Here is a 17,500-nt window from a genome sequence, read left to right on the forward strand (position 1 = left end):
AAAGGCCGATTTTAGGGATTGACCCCAGGACTTTCCACAGGCCAGGTAAACACTCTACTATTGAGTTAAATTCCTGACTCTCCTTTTAACTTTTAGTTTTGAGACAAGGTCTTGCTAAGTTGCCCAGGCTAGCCTTGAGAACTGAATGTGTAGCTCAGGTAGCCTTGGACGTGCAACCCATCTACCTTCGTCTTCTGAGTAGCCAGGAAGACAGGCCTGAGCCACCAGGCTGGGCCTGATGGATGATGGGATATCCCTGCAGTGGAACTCAGTATATTATCAAAAAGAGCGTTTGCGGATTCCTTCAGGAATAGACTATTTCTCACACCCTTAATTGGAAAAACAAAGTATGTATCGGTGTGTTCCGGCCGAGGGAACCGCATGTGTCACATGATTCCCCTCCATGTGGACAACCCATCAAGAGAAATCAGGATGGGTACAGCAGGCAGGTACAAGTTTTCCTCCTGGGTGGCTGTCACTCTGACACATCTGTCCTAATTAGTGTCATTCTAGACATTTTGGGACTCTCTACAAGGAACTGGATCATTTCTGGTCCCTCCGGAGGGCGAAATACAGGAAAGGCGTTTTCTCCTCACTTCCTCTGTGGCTGAACTTCCTGCTGGGAGTCTGCTCTTTCTGGTATCTCAGCTCCTCCCCCAAGCCCGTGGGCTGAGGTGCTCCACCCCCTGCATTTACGCATGCGCCTTACCAGAATTGTGGTACTTGACCACCGTGGGCAGGTACTGCCTCTTGTTTATGTCCACCGGCACGAAGGCCGTGTACTTGCTGATCACGTTGCAGGCCTTGCTGGTGTGCACGGCGTTCACCTGGTATCTGCGATTGGACCCTGTGGGAGGAAGAGCAAGGGTCACTGTCTGGGGTCAGAAAGTCTTGCTTGGCATGGAGACTCTGGAAGCTAAAAGGAAAGCTTGACTAGCTAGCACTCTCCATCTTTGTGATCAAGTAGGACTTGAAATCAATGGCCTGCCAACGGGCTAATTAAAGACATTAGGACAAAAAAAAAAAAACAAAAAAACAAAAAACAAAAATCAAAATAAAACACCATTTCACAAGATAAAGGTTATGTTAATGTAAAAACTTGAGTCACTGTCTCAGAATAAAAGCTAGCTAATTCCTTTAAATAAAGTGTGTTATTTAAAAGGTGTTCTATGTTCTGTATTGTACATTCCAGTCTTGCCGGTGACCAATGGGAACATGTGACAAGGCTTCATGGGTTCTGGGACAGATGGGACCTGTTATACTGTTGAAAAGTCGTAGCCTGGGAGATGGCTTCATAGGCAAGAAAGCGCTGAGTTGTGTCCCCAGCATACAGAGAAAAGGTTGAGTGCTGGGGTGCAGGGGAACCCGGAGACAGGTGGATCCATGGTGTTTGCCAGCCAGCCTGGCCAGAAAGCCCCAGGCTTCAGGCTCAGTGAGAGACTCTCGTACCAAGGGAATAGGAGAGGATGAGAGGGACATGCCCTGAATCTTCCTCTGGCTTCCATATACACCTATCTGCCCACACTTCCACAACTGGCACAGTCCCCCCAACACACACACACACACACACACACACACACACACACGCACACACACACACACACACACGCACACACACATGCATACACAGACATACACACAAACGCACACAGGTACATGGACATATACACTCAGACACACACACACATACTCACACACACACATACACACAGACATACCTACACACAGATTCACAGATATAGACACACAGACACACATAGATACACACAGACATATACACAGAGACACACAGAGACAAAAATAGACAGACATACATAGACAGACAGACAGGTAGACAGGCAGGCAGGCAGAGACAGATTCTATCTCTTCCCTTCTCCTCCTCCTCTTCTTCCTCCTCCTCCTCTTCCTCCTTCTCCTCCTCCTCCTCCCTCCCTCCCTCTCGCTTGCACTCTCTCCCTCCCTCTCTCTCTCTCTCTCTCTCTCTCTCTCTCTCTCTCTCTCTCTCTCTCTCTCTCTCTCTCTCTCTCTCTCAGACTGAACACATAGCAAATTAGCCAGAACCTGAGATTAGGACTCAGGATGACCTGACCTGGAAGTTCACGCCCTTTCTACCAAGTAGTGAGCTCTCTTGATGGCTTGCTGCCTTCTGAGGGCTGTTCAAGAAACCAGGGCAACGAAGGGGGAGGAGTAAAAGGAAAGGGGATCATACATTATCCCTAAATACAAATGGAATATAAACCACATAGTATGTAAAGGAAACATAAACTCACAACAAGGGAACCCCATAATTCTTACTGGCCCTTATCTCTGTTCTCCAAGTGTGTCCTATTGAGATTTCACTAGTCAAGTCCTGGGGAAAAGCTGCCCCAGTTCCTGAACTAAATTAGCTCACAACCCAGCCCTGCTACACAGGGCTTGGAATTTATGTGTTTCTGAACAGGACTTACTTAATTAGCTGTGTAATCGTTTGATTAATGCTGGCCTCTCTTAGCCAGTGCCAGGTACCCCTGGGAAAGGATGAGATTACTGTATTCTATGCCAGCCAACCCTCCGAGGCCTTTGTGGGGCCAAACACCTAGCCTGGTCCCCAGCTGACTGTGTGGAAGTCATTGGGACTGGTGTGAGTGGGCAGGATCTAGGCTAGGTCTAGGGGTCCTGTGGGAAAGGTTTGACCTCAGAGGATCTCCTACCACTGTTGGCTATCCAGAACCAGACATGGATCACTGAAGAGAAATGCTGGCTATGAGGGAGCACAGGGGTGGGAGAGTATAGGAGCACTGGTAGGAGAGGAGGACACAGGAAGAGAGGAGGATGGGTCACCAGGAGAGTGGAAAAGATGGAGGAGGCCGGGGCTGAGGAAGGGAGGGCACCTCAGGTTGAGGATGCAGCCCCAAGCTCCATTTAATGTGGGGTGAGACATGGTGTAGCGTGGGCTCCGGGAAACAGTTAGTGGTATGGAGATGGAGCCTTGACCTCCGCAGGGGTGTTATAAGGGTCAGAGGCAGGGGAGGAGGGGTGCATAGTGTGGAGCTAGTTGATGAGGCTAGCCTAGGGCTAACCTTAGGTTACTGAGACAGAGTAAGGGACTTTGAGGGGTTTGGGTGTGGGTGGGAGTTCAAAAATGAGAGAAGGGATCTTGGGCAGTAGATGTGGCGCTAGGCTTCTGGAGGGCGGGCCTCAGGGTGTGGGCGGGGCTTTGGAAAGGCACAAGTCTGGCCTCGGGCAGTGGGAAGGTCACTGTGCTGCTAAGGGGAATACCGCTATCCCCAATCCTGGTCGCTCACCCAGCTCAATCTCATCCTCGCGCTGGGCCAGATGCTCGAATTCGCGGATGATGGCGCGGGCCGCCAGGTGGTGGAAAGTCTCGCCCCACATGTCATCGTTCTGTGTGTCCTCCCTCCGCAGGGCTGGAGGTTCTAGCTCAAAGCTCACTTCCCACTGCATATGCTGGTTGTCACACACTCCTTTGACCAAAACTTTGCCCAGCACAGGGCTTGGCGTGGCGGTCCTGTAGGGAGCTTGCTCCTCTAATTCAGCCGTGGGCTCCAAGTCTGAGGATGTCTCTGGTTCCAAGGTCGAGGGAAAAGGGGGTGGCTCTGTGGCTGGAGGGACAAGAAGGCTGAAATTGAGGCTGCACAGGCAGCCATTCACAGAGAATATCATCCCTCCCCTGGGGGCAGTCACTTCTAGAAAATAGAAAGGCTTAAAGGACAGCTCCTTCCTAAAGCGCTAATGCCACACAGGGGGCTTGCGCGTGTTCCAGAGAGGGACAGATCCACCTTTCTGGAAGCCTGTCCCTGAGGGGCTGGACAGATGCGTTGGACCCAGAAAGGTTCTCAGAGCAAGACAGGCACTGGTACTCTGTCCCTGTCATCTGAAATTGGGTCACAGCCCTCCTGTTCCCTCAGACCCTGGACCTTGGACCCTTACCTAGGTCCTCAGAGCTTCGGCTGTTAAGGACAGACTTCCGGCCGGAGCCAAGACCCAGCTCTCTCACGGGGCTCCAGGCCTGGGGCTCCGGGCCAGAGAACCGCATGGGCTGGCAGCCTTGAGGAAGAAGGGAAGGCCTGCGGGCTCCAGGGCCATGAAGTCTGGGGCCCTGGCTTGGGTCATGGCCTCTGGTGAGTAGCGGCTAAGGAGGAAAGCAAGGGGAGGAGGAAGGGAGGGAGGAGAGGCAGAGGGAGGCGTGTGTGTGTGTGTGTGTGTGTGTGTGTGTGTGTGTGTGTGTGTGTGTGTGTGTGTGTAGGAGGATGGCGGGTGTGTGTGTGTGTGAGGAGGAGGATGGCGGGTGTGTGTGTGTGGAGGAGGATGGGGGGGGAGGGGGACATGGAGAGGGAGGGGATAAATAAGATGGGAGGAAGAGGAGGGGAGGGAGGAGGGAGAGGGAAGGAGGAGGGCATGGGGAGCGGAGGGGAGGGAGGGAGGGATGAGGAAAGGAAGGAGAAGGAAGGAGGAAAAAGGAGGGAGGAAGAAGAAAATTAGGAGGATGGAAAGAGGAAGAGGGGGAAAATAAAGGAGGTGAAGTTCATGTGGCAAGAGCCTCCTTCTGCTTCCCCCAACAGTTCCCTCTCTTCCCTCCTCCAACCCCCAGTGATCTCTCTCTTTCTCCACAGGTCAGGCCTCTCAGGGACCCAGGGACCCTGGACCTAGTCCCCACCACCCTTGAGAAACAGAAACCAGAAAGATTCCAGGCCATGGTCAACTCCAAAGCACAGAAAACCTCATACCACGGATAATTCCAAACCTACTTTCTTTTCTGGCAGAGAGCTTAAAACCTTTTTTGTGCGTAGTTAAAATTACCAACCTTCCCCCTACATCTATCTCCCCATATGGCATGCTTAAAAGGTCTTTCCCACCCCCAAGAAAATCTTCTAGAAGTTTTGAGTTTTTTTGGTTGTTTGTGTGTTTTAAGCCTTTGATTCATCTGGGACTTTTCCTGTAAGGAGATAGGAACTAGCTTTTACTTTGATTTCCCGAGTGCTTCAGACCTCAGCGCTGTTTACGGAATGTAGCGGGGCTCTCTGGATCTTATCAGTTCAACACACGATTCTCACAGAGCCAGCATGTGTGTTTGGTTTTGTTTGTGGACTTTACAGTCTGTTTTGATAATTTCATCTCTCTGTTCTTGGGCTTGTTATAAACAAGCCTCCGAAAGCCAAGGGGTAGATGGGAAATATCCTTGCAACATGTATGATGGAGTTCTCTCTCTCTCTCTCTCTCTCTCTCTCTCTTTTTAGAAAAAAGAAAATGCTCTTGGAATTCAGGATCCACTGAATTCTATGAAAACACAAGCTTGCTTAATGTTTTTAAATTTCTTTACCATGTGTGTTTGTGTGTAATGCAGTGCACAGAGGGCACGCACTCGAACACATGTGTGTGTGTGCGTGCACACACACATACACACACATACACACACACATACACACACACAGACACACACACACACACACACACACACACACACACATGAAAGGAGTTCTTTCATACCATGAGACTCAGGGATTGTCTCAGGTCAGGCTTCTTAGATGTCACACAACTGCAGCCCAGTGCTGGGTGACAGACCACGGCTGCCCTGATTTGTACAGCAGAGGCTACAAGACTGGGTGGCACTACCATGCTGACTCACACTAAGATCCCAGCATTGTTTACCAGCCTACCCAGACTGCCTTCCTCCTCACGACACAATCTACATGCCCAAAAGCTACACACGGGAGGGGGACTTCTTCCAAGCACAGAGAGACATCCCATCCCCCTGCCTCATGTGACCCATTGCCCTAAGCTGAGGGGGGTACCTACTTACTGCCCGGCCTATTAGCCCTCTCCAGGTGTACTCAATAAACAACTATTCTTATTCTGACCTTAAAAAGAGAAACGAATTCTCTCTCATGTAATTGGAGGGAAAATACAAAATTAGAATAGTGGGGGCCTTCATCCACAAGCAGTTCATATTGAACATATTAGCCAAGTGGAGATGCTTAGAGCCATGGCAGTTAAGACAAGTCACAATTTTTTCCATATTAGAGACAGGTAAGTAGCTAAATGTGTGACAATGCTCAGTGTGTCAGGGTCTCTTTTACAGCAGTGCACACCAGGACGACGGGCTGTGTATCACTGATTGAAGTCCATGAGCTGAGACGATGATCCTACTCTTACGAATTCGACCCCTTGGGAACCACGGGGTTGCAAGGGTCTGTGCTGTATTTGCTAATAAACATGTGCAAGCTGTGTGTGTTTGTTACAATATTGATAATCAGAGTAAAAATCTGGAAACAGTTGAGTGAGGTGGCACATGCCTTTAATCCCAGTACTTAGGATCAAGGGAAGCAGATCTCTGTGAGTTGGAAACCAGCTTGGTCTATTGTACCACGTTCCAGGCCAGCCAGGGGTACACAAAGAGAGCCTGACTTTAGGAGGAAAAAAGATCTGGAACCTACATCTCCATCAGCAGGGGAGAAGGAGTAGGTTATGGTATATCCATGTAATGGAGTATTATACAGCACTGAAAAGAAGGATTTCTTCGTACCACTGTGGGAAGATATCTGAGAAAAAAATCACCTTAAACTTATGACAGATCACACTGTCAGAGGCAGACAACTGTTCATCAGAAAGAAACCATGATTTCACTGTATATAAAGTTGAACTTAAACAACATTAAGAGGGTCAGTAAGATGTCCCAGTTGGTAAAGGGGATGGCCACCAACCCTGACCTCCTAAGTTTGGTTCCTTGGACCCACATGGTGGAAAGAGAGAAGCGACTCCCAGGAATTATCCTCAAACCTCCCTGTCGGTGCTGAGGCATGCACGCCCACCTGCCCACCCAGTCACATACACGGAGGAAACAAATGAGATGAAAATGTATTTAAAGAAAACATTAAGACGGTATGTTGGAGGACAATTTGCATAAACAGCTATTAAAATATTCATGCGCTCTGTGTATACGTGTATGCGCATGGTATTTCTAGAAAGACGTACTCGGAATTAAGTGGGTGTCAGTGTAGGGGAGGGAGACTTTACTTGTACTTTATACCCAACTGAACCGCTTGAAGGATTTAGTTCCAGATGCCGAGTATGTGTTACTTTTGTGATGGAAGACCAGTAAGCTAAAATGGGTTTCCTGTTACCCATAAAATGGGTTATGTCCTGGTACGGAGTGACATAACCACTTACCGGCTGGGATGAAATGTGAGGGGTATCAGTAAACCCTGGAGGCCTTTTATGCTATTATATATGTATTAGTATGGATTAGGGGTATGCCTCTTCATCAAAGGGGTATCTTCCTGTCTCTAGGGCATGGAAGAAAAGGAGGCTGGCCACTTCTAGGGTGCCTCTGAGGGGGCAGGTGTCCAGCTATAACTCCCTGACCTTTTCACCCACGAGAGACAGATATTCTCTACCAATATCACTATCACCCACACTGGGTCGGAGGGAAATGGACTCAGTTTCCATGGCAACAGAGGCATCTGCACGCTAGCCTGTCACCTAACCAGTCTCTGGGGAATCTACACACCACACACACACACACACACACACACACACACACACACACACACACACACATACACACACAGAGAGAGAGAGAGAGAGAGAGAGAGAGAGAGAGAGAGAGAGAGAATATGCTGGGGAAAGACAGCAGTGAAGGAGAAAGCCAGGCAGGAGAGGAGGAAGAGCTAAGGAGTAAGCTTGAAAGAAGAAAGGCAGCTCATGCACTCAGGGGCTGCGGCTGCCATGGAGGAGCATCTGCTACAGCCAGACATTGGGCCAGGACCGCACCCCACACCCAGTAATGCCTCCTCCAGCTGAAGTCAGCTCCCACTCCTTATCTGCTGATGGATAGTGTGACTCAGCCATCTACACACAATTCTCCCCATTTTGTAGATGAGGCAGTTGAGGTTCAAAGAGGTTCTGAAATGAACGAGGAAGAGTGGGCTTGACTCCAGGACTAACAGACACGTCTTAAGTACATCGGGGGCCCTGGTGAAGCACAGGGGGGAGCCCCCCAGGGGCCAGATGGTATGTGGGCTCATTTCTATGTGGAGACTGAGAGGCATGACCAGGTGGTGGGGAGTGGGCAGAGAGCATGGAGAGAGGCTACTTTGGTCCGCATACATAGGACAAATCCGCAAGGTTTCTGTCCTGAAGAAAATGTTTAGATGGTGGTGTGGTTTAGCATAGTGGTCTCAGCTGGGTGGCTTTTATTTCCTGACCCTGGAGACATTCTATCATGCCTAAGACCGACCCCCCATGGCGGAGCCTTGATAGACCCGATGCTGTGGTTATGGAGGGCTGATCGAGCAGGACACTGGTGGCTCCTATTTCCCTGGCTTTACGTGGCTGTCCAGCCATGGGAAGGGCATCAGTGTGATGGAGAGAAAGCAAGGGCCCGGAGAGCAAGGGCTTCCAGGGTCGAATCCACAGACTGGCTGTGTGGTCCAGGTAAGTTGACTTACTTCTTGGACCTTAGTTGCCGACTCTGTAGCAAGTGAGGGTGGCTGGTCTGCAAACGCCCTCCTCTCCCAGGCACCATGGAGCCTAATGCCAAGGCTCTATACAGGTACCTTGTCCCAAGGGGGAGGAGCTCAGTGCCCAGTGAGCATCCTGGTTAGGAAATCATCATTTTATCATTCGGATCATAGCTGGCAGATGAAGGCCGAGCTAAGGAAGAGGGGTGCCTTAACTAAGCCAGGGAAGGACGCAGTGTGAGGGCCATCGATAAATATGCTTCAAATGAAAACTAACCCCACCAAGGGGCTTGGCATCAGCTGGAGCTGTACGCGGCATTCTACCTGGTTCTCGGTGCTCTCCTGTGACAAACACCCACCCGTGTTCTTATGCGTGACCACAGCTAAGCCAAGCCGCTCCCAGCTCCTCCCACCCTACCCTTCTTTGGTACCTGCAGATCAATCTGCCACTGCTGGCTCTCTGAGCTGCTCTGATGGGCCAGGTCTTGCACCTTGGCTTTTCGAAGTGGGTATCTCCTGGTAGTCCCAGTGGGGTCGCTGGCTGTGGTGGCCCTTGAGCAAGCCTTGTGACTGGAGATCTGATTAGTGCTGTATGCCCTCCGACGCCGGGAGCCATCCAGACCTGGGCAAGGGTAGTGAGAGGGGAGTTATCAGGGCCGAGGGTAGTGGAGAAAGAAAGGGGCTTAAATGCACTCTTCCTGCTTTGAGATACCTTACGTTTTCATTTTCTTACAGAAATGGGTGCAGGTGCCTCCCTTAGCATCCAAAGCCTTGCTAGGTCTGGTCATAGTTTCTCTTCTCAGCAACTGTTCTTTCTATCCTCCCCCATCGTGTGTGTGTGTGTGTGTGTGTGTGTGTGTGTGTAGATAGGACTCAAAGTTGACATCAGGGATCGTCCTTAATTGTCTTCCACTCAGCTGATTTTAAATGGGCTCTGGGGATTTGAACCCTGGTCCTCTTGCTTGTGTGGTGAGCAACTGATTCACTGAGCTGTTTCTCCAGCCCCAGTGTTTTTGTTTGCTTGTTTACAATTTCATGTTGAATGTATTCAACACCACGGAGTGCTTCATGGTTTCCCGTCATCTCTGTGCAGGGGACACACTAATCTCTTCTGAGTCATTCCAATTGTGGCATATGCACTGCTGAACGGAGGTAGGACCTCTCACCGATGGGAGCTCACCCATAAGCTAGATCAGCTTGACGGGAATGCCCCTGGCATCCCCCTGCCTCTGCCTCTCAGCACTGGTGGGGCTAGGGATCCAAACTCAGATTCTTGTGCTTTCTCAACAAGCACTTTGCCCACTGACCCAGCTGGAGACAGGAGCTTTCTATGTGCCACGCCCTCATGACTGACTGAGTGCTCCTGCTACCAGGAACCTCCTCTCCCTTCCCACAACCTTCAGCCCGGTCCCCAGTCGTCTTTGAGTCTTGAGCAGCTGTGCTTTTATCCCCTGGGGGTCCCTGCTGTGGTCTCTGCTGCTCTGGTTTAAAGTCAGCTGTGCCTCTGTGACCAAAGCGGGCTGTTGGAGGGCAGGAGCTGTCCTAATCCCTCCCCACACACTGTGCTCCTCATCAAATAGGCAGTACACGTTCTTTGAGAACGGCATTAAACTCCCCAAAGGCAGCTAGGTCTAGGCTGACCAACTCTTTAGCATCCAGGACCCTAGCCAGTTGCAGGGAGTCCAGTCTCCATTTCCTTGTCTGTACAGTGGGCATCATCATATCCCCACCCATAGCTGCTAACTGGTCCCAGAGCTTGTTTTCATCAAGTGCTTTGTGCACAGTAAGTGCTCAGAAAGAAGAAGCCTCCGTGGAAAAGGGAACAGACCAGGAAGCAGAGGACCAACCGTGATGGGAGAGGGAGTCTCCATTGCATGGATGGGCGTCTTTGGTCTGCCCCTGGTTGAAGTTCTTGGCACAGTTTCCGCTGCCTGGCCTGAGTCCCTCGTCCTGAGAGTGGTAGAAGACAGAGCTGCTGGACTCCTGAGCATGCAGCATGCCATACTTTCGTCTTTTGTCCTGGCAAAAGGGTGAGAGAGGAGTTAGACTCAGCAAGGGCTTCCACGGACGGCAAAGGGTGAGCAGTGGGGCTGGGGTAGGAGGCCACCTTGAGGATTTAGCGGAGTAAAGAAGGAGTGCTTGCTCATTTATTTAGAGAATTGAGGGCTGACTTCTGATCAAGAGATGGTGAATGAGGAGCTGGGTATTGTGGCTCACATCTGTGATCCCAGAACTATGCAACTGTGGTACGGGGGTAGCCTGAGCTACACAGCAATTTCCAGGACAGCCTGGGCTACAAAATACAATTCTGTGTCAACAACGCAACACGAAAGCAAAATTGTGTGTGTGTGTTTGTGTGTGTGTGTGTGTGTGTGTGTGTGTGTGAGAGAGAGAGGAAATCCTTCTTATATATTAGAGTGATATTTAAAAGCACTAACTTCATTAACTGCAAAGTTTTAGAAATGTAATTCTAAATGACATTCTTGTCTCCTAATAAACTATTTGTCCTTTGATTCTATTCTTCATGACATAAACACACACACACACACACACGCGCACACACACACACACACACACATGCACACACGTACGCACATGCACACAGCACACTTTTGGGGGGCATGATTTATTTTATAAAAAAATCAGACCATACCCATTTGTTAGTATCTTGAATTTTGCACTTAAAACATCCTGTCTGCTAACCTCTTCAACATCTGGCTTTCTTTTTTTTTTTGGTTCTTTTTTTCGGAGCTGGGGACCGAACCCAGGGCCTTGCGCTTCCTAGGCAAGCGCTCTACCACTGAGCTAAATCCCCAACCCAACATCTGGCTTTCTAATATTCCCCTTTTGTGTCATGGCGTCTTGTCTTTATCACCATAAAATCTGTGGTTATAACACCTCTGGGGCAGCATCCCAGCAGGGACACTTCTGGCTGGGTTCAAAGATCCAAGTATTTCTAATTTCACAAAATATCTCTAGATTGCCTCCCAGGCAGGTAATGGCAAGTCATGCTTACACTAACGGCATAGGAAGGTACTGCTTATCCAACACCTGCCAGTAGCAGGAGAAAAAGATGGCCAGTCTCATGTGTGAGGAAAATAGAACTTTGAAAATGGTACGTGCATGTGAACACATGCTTGTGCATGTTTGTGCATGAGAAAAGAGAAAGTCCATGTGTGTGGAAACCAGGGGGCAACCCTGGGGTCACCCTCAGCAATATTCAACACTTGTCTATCTCTTTGAGAAAGGGTCTCTCAGGGTCCCAGAGTCTGCCATTAGGATCAAGTGTCTGACCAGCAAGTCCAGGGCCTGATCCTCCTGCTTTCACCTTCTCCAGTGCTGGTGGGTGTCACAGTGCTTCCGAATATGTGGGTTCTGGGGTGGATTGGTTCCTCATCTTGGGAGGCAGGCACTTTTTCTTGCCTGAACTATCTCACCAGCCCATGATAATGAACTGATGACGCACTTGGGTCCTTTCTATGGGAATGCATGCCTTTTGGGTCTCCAAGTACATTTAAAAATTAAATAAGGGGCTGGGGATTTAGCTCAGTGGTAGAGCGCTTGCCTAGCAAGCACAAGGCCCTGGGTTTGGTCCCCAGCTCTGAAAAAAAGAAAAAAAAAAGCACAAAAATTAAATAAAACACGATCATTAAAAAAAGTGGCCAGAATTTTCTTTTAGATTTTTTTTCTGCATAGTTGAATAGCCCACCTTTCACAACACATTTGCATTAACTGTTAAATATTCTGGACACTTCGTATAACGTTCCAATTATTCTTAGAAACCCATTCAATACTTGGCCTGTGTTCCGGTACAGAAACGTTCCAATATGATGAAGGGAAGCTATCCAGTCTAGTCAAGAAAACCCCAGGCAGCTGGCTACACTCCTTTTGCTCCTTTTGCCTTAACTAGGAGTTCAGTCCTGTCTGTTTCCCTTCATGGCTTTCCTCTTTCAATTTATTTTATTTTTTTAAATGCTTGTCTGCCGTTACAAGCATTTATGTATGTTCCTGTGAGTGTGGGTGCACTTGAGGGTGTCATGCACGCACATGCATGAGAAGGCCCAGAGGACAGGGCGTGCCATTGTACCTGGCATTTCTACACAGGGATGGAGCTCAAGTGCTCCTGTTAGCACGGTAAATACTCTATGGTCTGGGCCACGCCCTCTCACTCCTGGGCCACGCCCCCAGCTCCTGGGCCACACCCCCAGCTCCTGGGCCACACCCCCAGCTCCTGGGCCACACCCCCAGCTCCTGTCTTTTGATGTACTAACTTAGTCACTTTAGTCGTCAAGTTTGCAACTCCTTAAAAACCGACCATGATGAGTGAGCACTTCTCAAAGAGCGATTGAAAGGAACGTGCTGAGGATGGAGGTGGCGCGAGGAGACAGCTCCCCAGACAATCTCCCAAGTATCCAGAGGTACTCACAGATCTGGAATTGGAGATGTACAAGGAGGCATCGCACACAATGCCATATCCCACCAGCCGTTCCCCAGGGAAAAGGGAGCTGGTGCTGACAGGAGAGATCAGGGCCTCCGTGGTCTCAGGAAAAACCCACTCCACGGTCACGTCGCTCAGCACTGGGGCCATGGCCTTCTTCAAGGATTTGACCATCTGTTGGAGAGGGTCAGACGGAACACTGAGTAGACGGGAGTGTGAGGAAGATGTGGACAGATGGTGAGAGGGTAAGCTTGAGAGGAGGAAGGCACAGCAGGCTTGGGTAGCTGACCCAGCAGTAGACAACCCTCCTTAGACTCTTGGGATGGAAATTTGCTCTTATTGTCTCTGAGCTTTTATAATGGAGAAAAGCATTTTATAAAGGCTCAATGGCCCATTGCAGAGCTCAGATCTGGGCTGACATCTCAACTTCACCCTCTGACCTATCTGAGCTGCTACGGCTGCAGTACTGGGAGACACTGGAGGCCTTTCTGCGTACCTTTGGTTGCAGCCGCTCCCCCTCCATCAGGAACTCTGCACTGCCCTTGGATACAGACGCCAGCCCTTTTACCAGTCTGTAGCAGACCGTGGGTCCAATTCCAAAGCTATAGCACCTGAGGGACAGAGACAGAGCATGGTCCAGCAGAGGCAGCTTGGAGATGGCCATGAGTTCAGGCAAAAGGCTAGGGAGGAGGAGCTATCATGGACACGCACGCACGCACGCGCACACACACACTACAATCAACTCCCAGTCAGCACTAGCAGCAGGCTTTTCTAAAGCTGCACTTGGACATGCATGCAGAGCTATGGACAACTCCTCATCTTATGAGAGGCAAAAAAAGACAAACTTGGAAAGCATCCCGGAAACACGGCATTCTGGGAACTGGCACAGCGTACAGTTTGTTCTGGTTTGGATTTCTCTAACCTCAGATAGCCTAGGCGAATTGGACCCTAGGTAGACCTTCAGGCTGGGCTGACCTGATAGAAGAGGCATGATTCCGCACCAGCTCCAGAACCTTCCCGGTGTTGTTCACAGACCCATCGGTGATCAGGAAGAGGAGCCGTGGGTGACCCTGGCGCAGTGGCTGCCGGAGGACCCACTTCAGAGGGGAGAATATGTTGGTGCCTCCCATGTCAGCTCGCATTCTCTGGATGCATTCACATGCCAGGGCCAAGTTCTCCTGCAGGAAAGGACCACAGTAGGGCAGACAGGTCCCAGGTGGCATGGAGACTTTAGCTGCCCCCTCCCCACCCCAAGATGAACTCGTTCTCCGGGATCGTAGTTCAGCCACACCCCTGTCCACCCAAGGGGAGAATAGTCAGCCACTTGATGCAATTTATCCCCTATCAGTGTCCCCCTTTTGCAGAATAATAATATGTCCCTTTCTAGATTCTTCTTCAGAAATAAAAGCACCCCCGATAAAGGTTGGACTTTTGAGCTCTTAACTCCTCAGCACAAATAATGCTTCTTGCTTAGTAAGGGAAGCTGGTGACAGGGAGGGAAAAACATGGTTCTTGGCCTCTCAGACATGAACACTGATTCTGACTCCGGCACCAACTCCCGAGGCACCTTGAGAAGCTTGTGTTTTAGACCCCCTCCCTCCTAGAATGACCTTGTGGTGCCTGGCTCCCCAAGTATTAATGGCACCAGGTAGATGGTATTGCAATAGGAGTTGATTCTCTCTGAACATAATCTCCTGAGCCCGGCTCAGGAAGACTCTCTTTCTATACCCAAGCATGGTGATGGGGGGCTTGGAAAGAGTGGTCAGCACTGAGGGTGGGGGCGTGGCTTAGTTGGGAAAGTACTCTCCTAGCATACTGGAAAGCCCTAGCTTCCATTCCCACATAAACCAAGTGTGGTGAAGTACGTCTGTAATCCTTTCTGGAAGCAGAGGCCCCTAGTACTTCAAGCTCACCCTTAGCCATATAGAGAGTTTGAGTCAGCCTGGGCAATGCAAGACCATATCTTTAAAAAAACAAATAGCAATGGTCAATGTTGTCAATATCTGGTCTTATGATGAATATGTCGCTTTGAATGCATGCCCAGGAGACAGGCAAAGATGCATGGGAAATCTATAAGCAAAAATGACTAACTCGAAAAACATGGGGACCGTGGAAAGACCACTCTCCAGGCTTCGTAAATAGATCCCAGCCTGTCTGTGTTGTGGGCCAGGCAGTCATTAAAATGAGGTCCCAGATGGACATTCTCCGGCATGAAGACACGTTCATGATAGACTAGCAAAGTAGGTTGTGTCACCCTACCTATCTGACCTGAAGTGTGTACAGGTACACTGAAGGTGATCAGAAAAAAAAAGATTTCACTTTTTCCCCTTTTGATTATCTAGATCTAAAAATTAACAGTCAACGGTCGACAATCTTATTCTTACTTGTTTGAGATAGGGCATTGTGTAGCCTGGGCTGGCTTTGAACTCACTATGTAGCTGAGGCTGACCTTGAACTCCTGACCTCCTGCTTGCACTTTCCCAAGGCTGGGATTGCAGACATGTGCCACCACCCCTGGATCAACGTGTATTTCTTTTATTTTAAAAATCCATTCAATTGCTTTTAGTAGTAAGGAGCCAATAATGTTCCTCCTTCCCCGCCCTTCTCTTTTGCCCTCTCTTCTGTTTCTCCTTTCCCCTCTTCTCAGCTCAGGGTAGAATGGCCCAGGTTTGCTGCTTTTGTTCTCAATAGCAGCCAAGCTTAGCTTTGTAAGTAGCCCCAGAGCCATCCACAGCCACTGGACCATTCTCCTGTCTGTCACCATCCACTTCTGTAACTCAGCCTTGCATGAACCCATGGTCTTCAAGAGATAGAGGCTGTGGTGGGTGGCAGGTCGTGGGCATGACAGATGTGTTCTCTGTCCCTGCTCTCCATCCACCATGTCCCCACAGACTCTATTGTAAGGGGCAGAGGATTTCTGAGGGCCCCAGGAAGCATGGCTTTTCTTTAGTTTGCTGCTTCAGCTGTGATTCTGACTCTCCCTGGGTAGGCAGTATCTGAGGATCCCCTGGATGGCCTCAGATGCTATGCCCCCCTTCCTCTGTCCGACACTGCCCATTGTGCACCCAGGCCCAGACTTTCCCTCTCCTTACCTCATTGTAGATCTGACTGGAAGCAAAGACTGTCTTAAATGTGGATCCGAAACCAATGACATTGAAGAGGCATGCTGGCATGAGGCTCTTAAGGGCCACCAACATGGCCTCCTGCAAGACAAGAGAGGGATTCTCAAGACTCAGACACTGTCACTACACACCAGTGCCAGCATGGAGCCACCTGTCACCCTATTTGCACCTAGCACTCCTCCTCCATGTATCATAAAGTCTGCCGCTCCTGACCAGAGGCTGACCCGTCAAAGTGATCAGCATACTTCTCTTCATTCAGCTAATCTGCAATGGCCCCAGAGTTCCATCACCTCTTGCCAACTTTCAGAGGTGAGGAGAGCAGGGTCTGCCCATTCCCCCTCTGCCAAAGCAAACTTGACAGTGAGGGTAGGTCACATGGTTAATCCAGTGGTATCTGGCTCTCATCCAAGGCCCCTGTCTTAGCATCATCCTGTCTTTAACCAGTGATGGATCTCATGGAGGTGTCTTTGTCTTGTATTTATGAGAGGCAAGTGACGTACTTCAAGTATGTTACCTTCCTAATCAGCCCTAAGCAAGCGGGTCCATTGGTATGCCCATTCTGCAGATGCGAAAATAGACACACTGAGCGGGCAAATGATTGGTGGGAGCGCATCCAGTTAGTAAACTCTGCAGCCAGGGTTCAATCACGCCTCTTGGCCTCCTGAGTCTGTGAGGTCTCTATCGTCTGCAGCTACGCACTACCAGGAGACCTTGATACAAGTGCTAAAAACGTAGTTGTGGGGCTGGAGAGGTGTAAGGGTGCTTTCTCTGCAAACGAGAGGGCCAGAGTTCAAGTCCAAATAATTCGAACAGTAAGCAGAGAGTGACTGTGGGTATCCGTCATCCCAGCGTTGGTGGGTGGAGAGAGGGGGGTCGTGAGAACTGGTTGTCTAGAGAGCCTAGCTGAAAAGGTGAGTGAACTTCCAGTTCAGGGCGAGACGCTGTATTAAAGGCGTAAGTGGAGAACAATAGAGAAAGGCACCCAGTCTCTACATGCATGAGTATAGGTGCATGAACTTGCATTTTTACATACATGCAACACACATACATTTACACAGAAGGGAGAGAGAGGGGTGGGGGAGGAAGGAAGAAAAAGGAAGAGAAAAGGGGGAAATCAATGAGCTTCTGCATGGTGGTTGCATGGCCTGGATCTCAACACTGGGGAATTGAAGGCAGGGGAATTACGAGTTCATGCTCAGGCCAGCCTGGGCTACACTTCTCAACTCTATACCAAAACACAGAAAGGCAGCGAGCAAGCAAGGAGGGGAAGCTGTGGAGGTGGTGGGCTCCGAAAGCGACAGTGATGATGCTCAGTGCTTCCATTAGCTCACCATAGTCCTAAGAACCTTTGATTAGCATTCACATTCAATAGCTAGTGGGTCAGCGATACCCAGTGACACTAAGTCTATCTGGGTGGAAACCCCGCCTTCCCATTCCTCAGTTGGCTTTGGGTCTGTCTGAGCCTCAGCCTGGCACAGAGC

At 49.8% G+C, this 17,500-nt stretch overlaps 1 protein-coding gene across 7 annotated transcripts in view; it reads right to left on the reverse strand.

Moving 5' to 3' along the window:
• Positions 1 to 17,500, reverse strand: part of Vwa5b1 (von Willebrand factor A domain containing 5B1) — a 67,557-nt gene that overhangs the window by 10,102 nt on the left and 39,955 nt on the right. For 5 of the 7 annotated variants that reach the window (XM_063287792.1, XM_039110065.2, XM_006239199.5 and 2 more), the window contains 9 exons: positions 15,990 to 16,100; positions 13,873 to 14,075; positions 13,394 to 13,508; positions 12,886 to 13,071; positions 10,307 to 10,478; positions 8,891 to 9,081; positions 3,931 to 4,132; positions 3,285 to 3,602; positions 710 to 847 (listed from right to left, as the gene is read on the reverse strand). In XM_063287792.1, coding sequence (XP_063143862.1) covers positions 710 to 847; positions 3,285 to 3,602; positions 3,931 to 4,132; positions 8,891 to 9,081; positions 10,307 to 10,478; positions 12,886 to 13,071; positions 13,394 to 13,508; positions 13,873 to 14,075; positions 15,990 to 16,100 — 1,636 coding nt within the window. Of the gene's footprint in view, positions 1 to 709; positions 848 to 3,284; positions 3,603 to 3,930; positions 4,133 to 4,353; positions 7,903 to 8,890; positions 9,082 to 10,306; positions 10,479 to 12,885; positions 13,072 to 13,393; positions 13,509 to 13,872; positions 14,076 to 15,989; positions 16,101 to 17,500 lie in introns of those variants that run through there. The other 2 variants (XM_039110066.2, XM_039110067.2) reach the window with 2 other exon arrangements.

This window comes from Rattus norvegicus, chromosome 5 (genome assembly GCF_036323735.1).
Source record: "Rattus norvegicus strain BN/NHsdMcwi chromosome 5, GRCr8, whole genome shotgun sequence".
In the NCBI taxonomy this organism is placed as follows: Eukaryota; Metazoa; Chordata; class Mammalia; order Rodentia; family Muridae; genus Rattus; species Rattus norvegicus.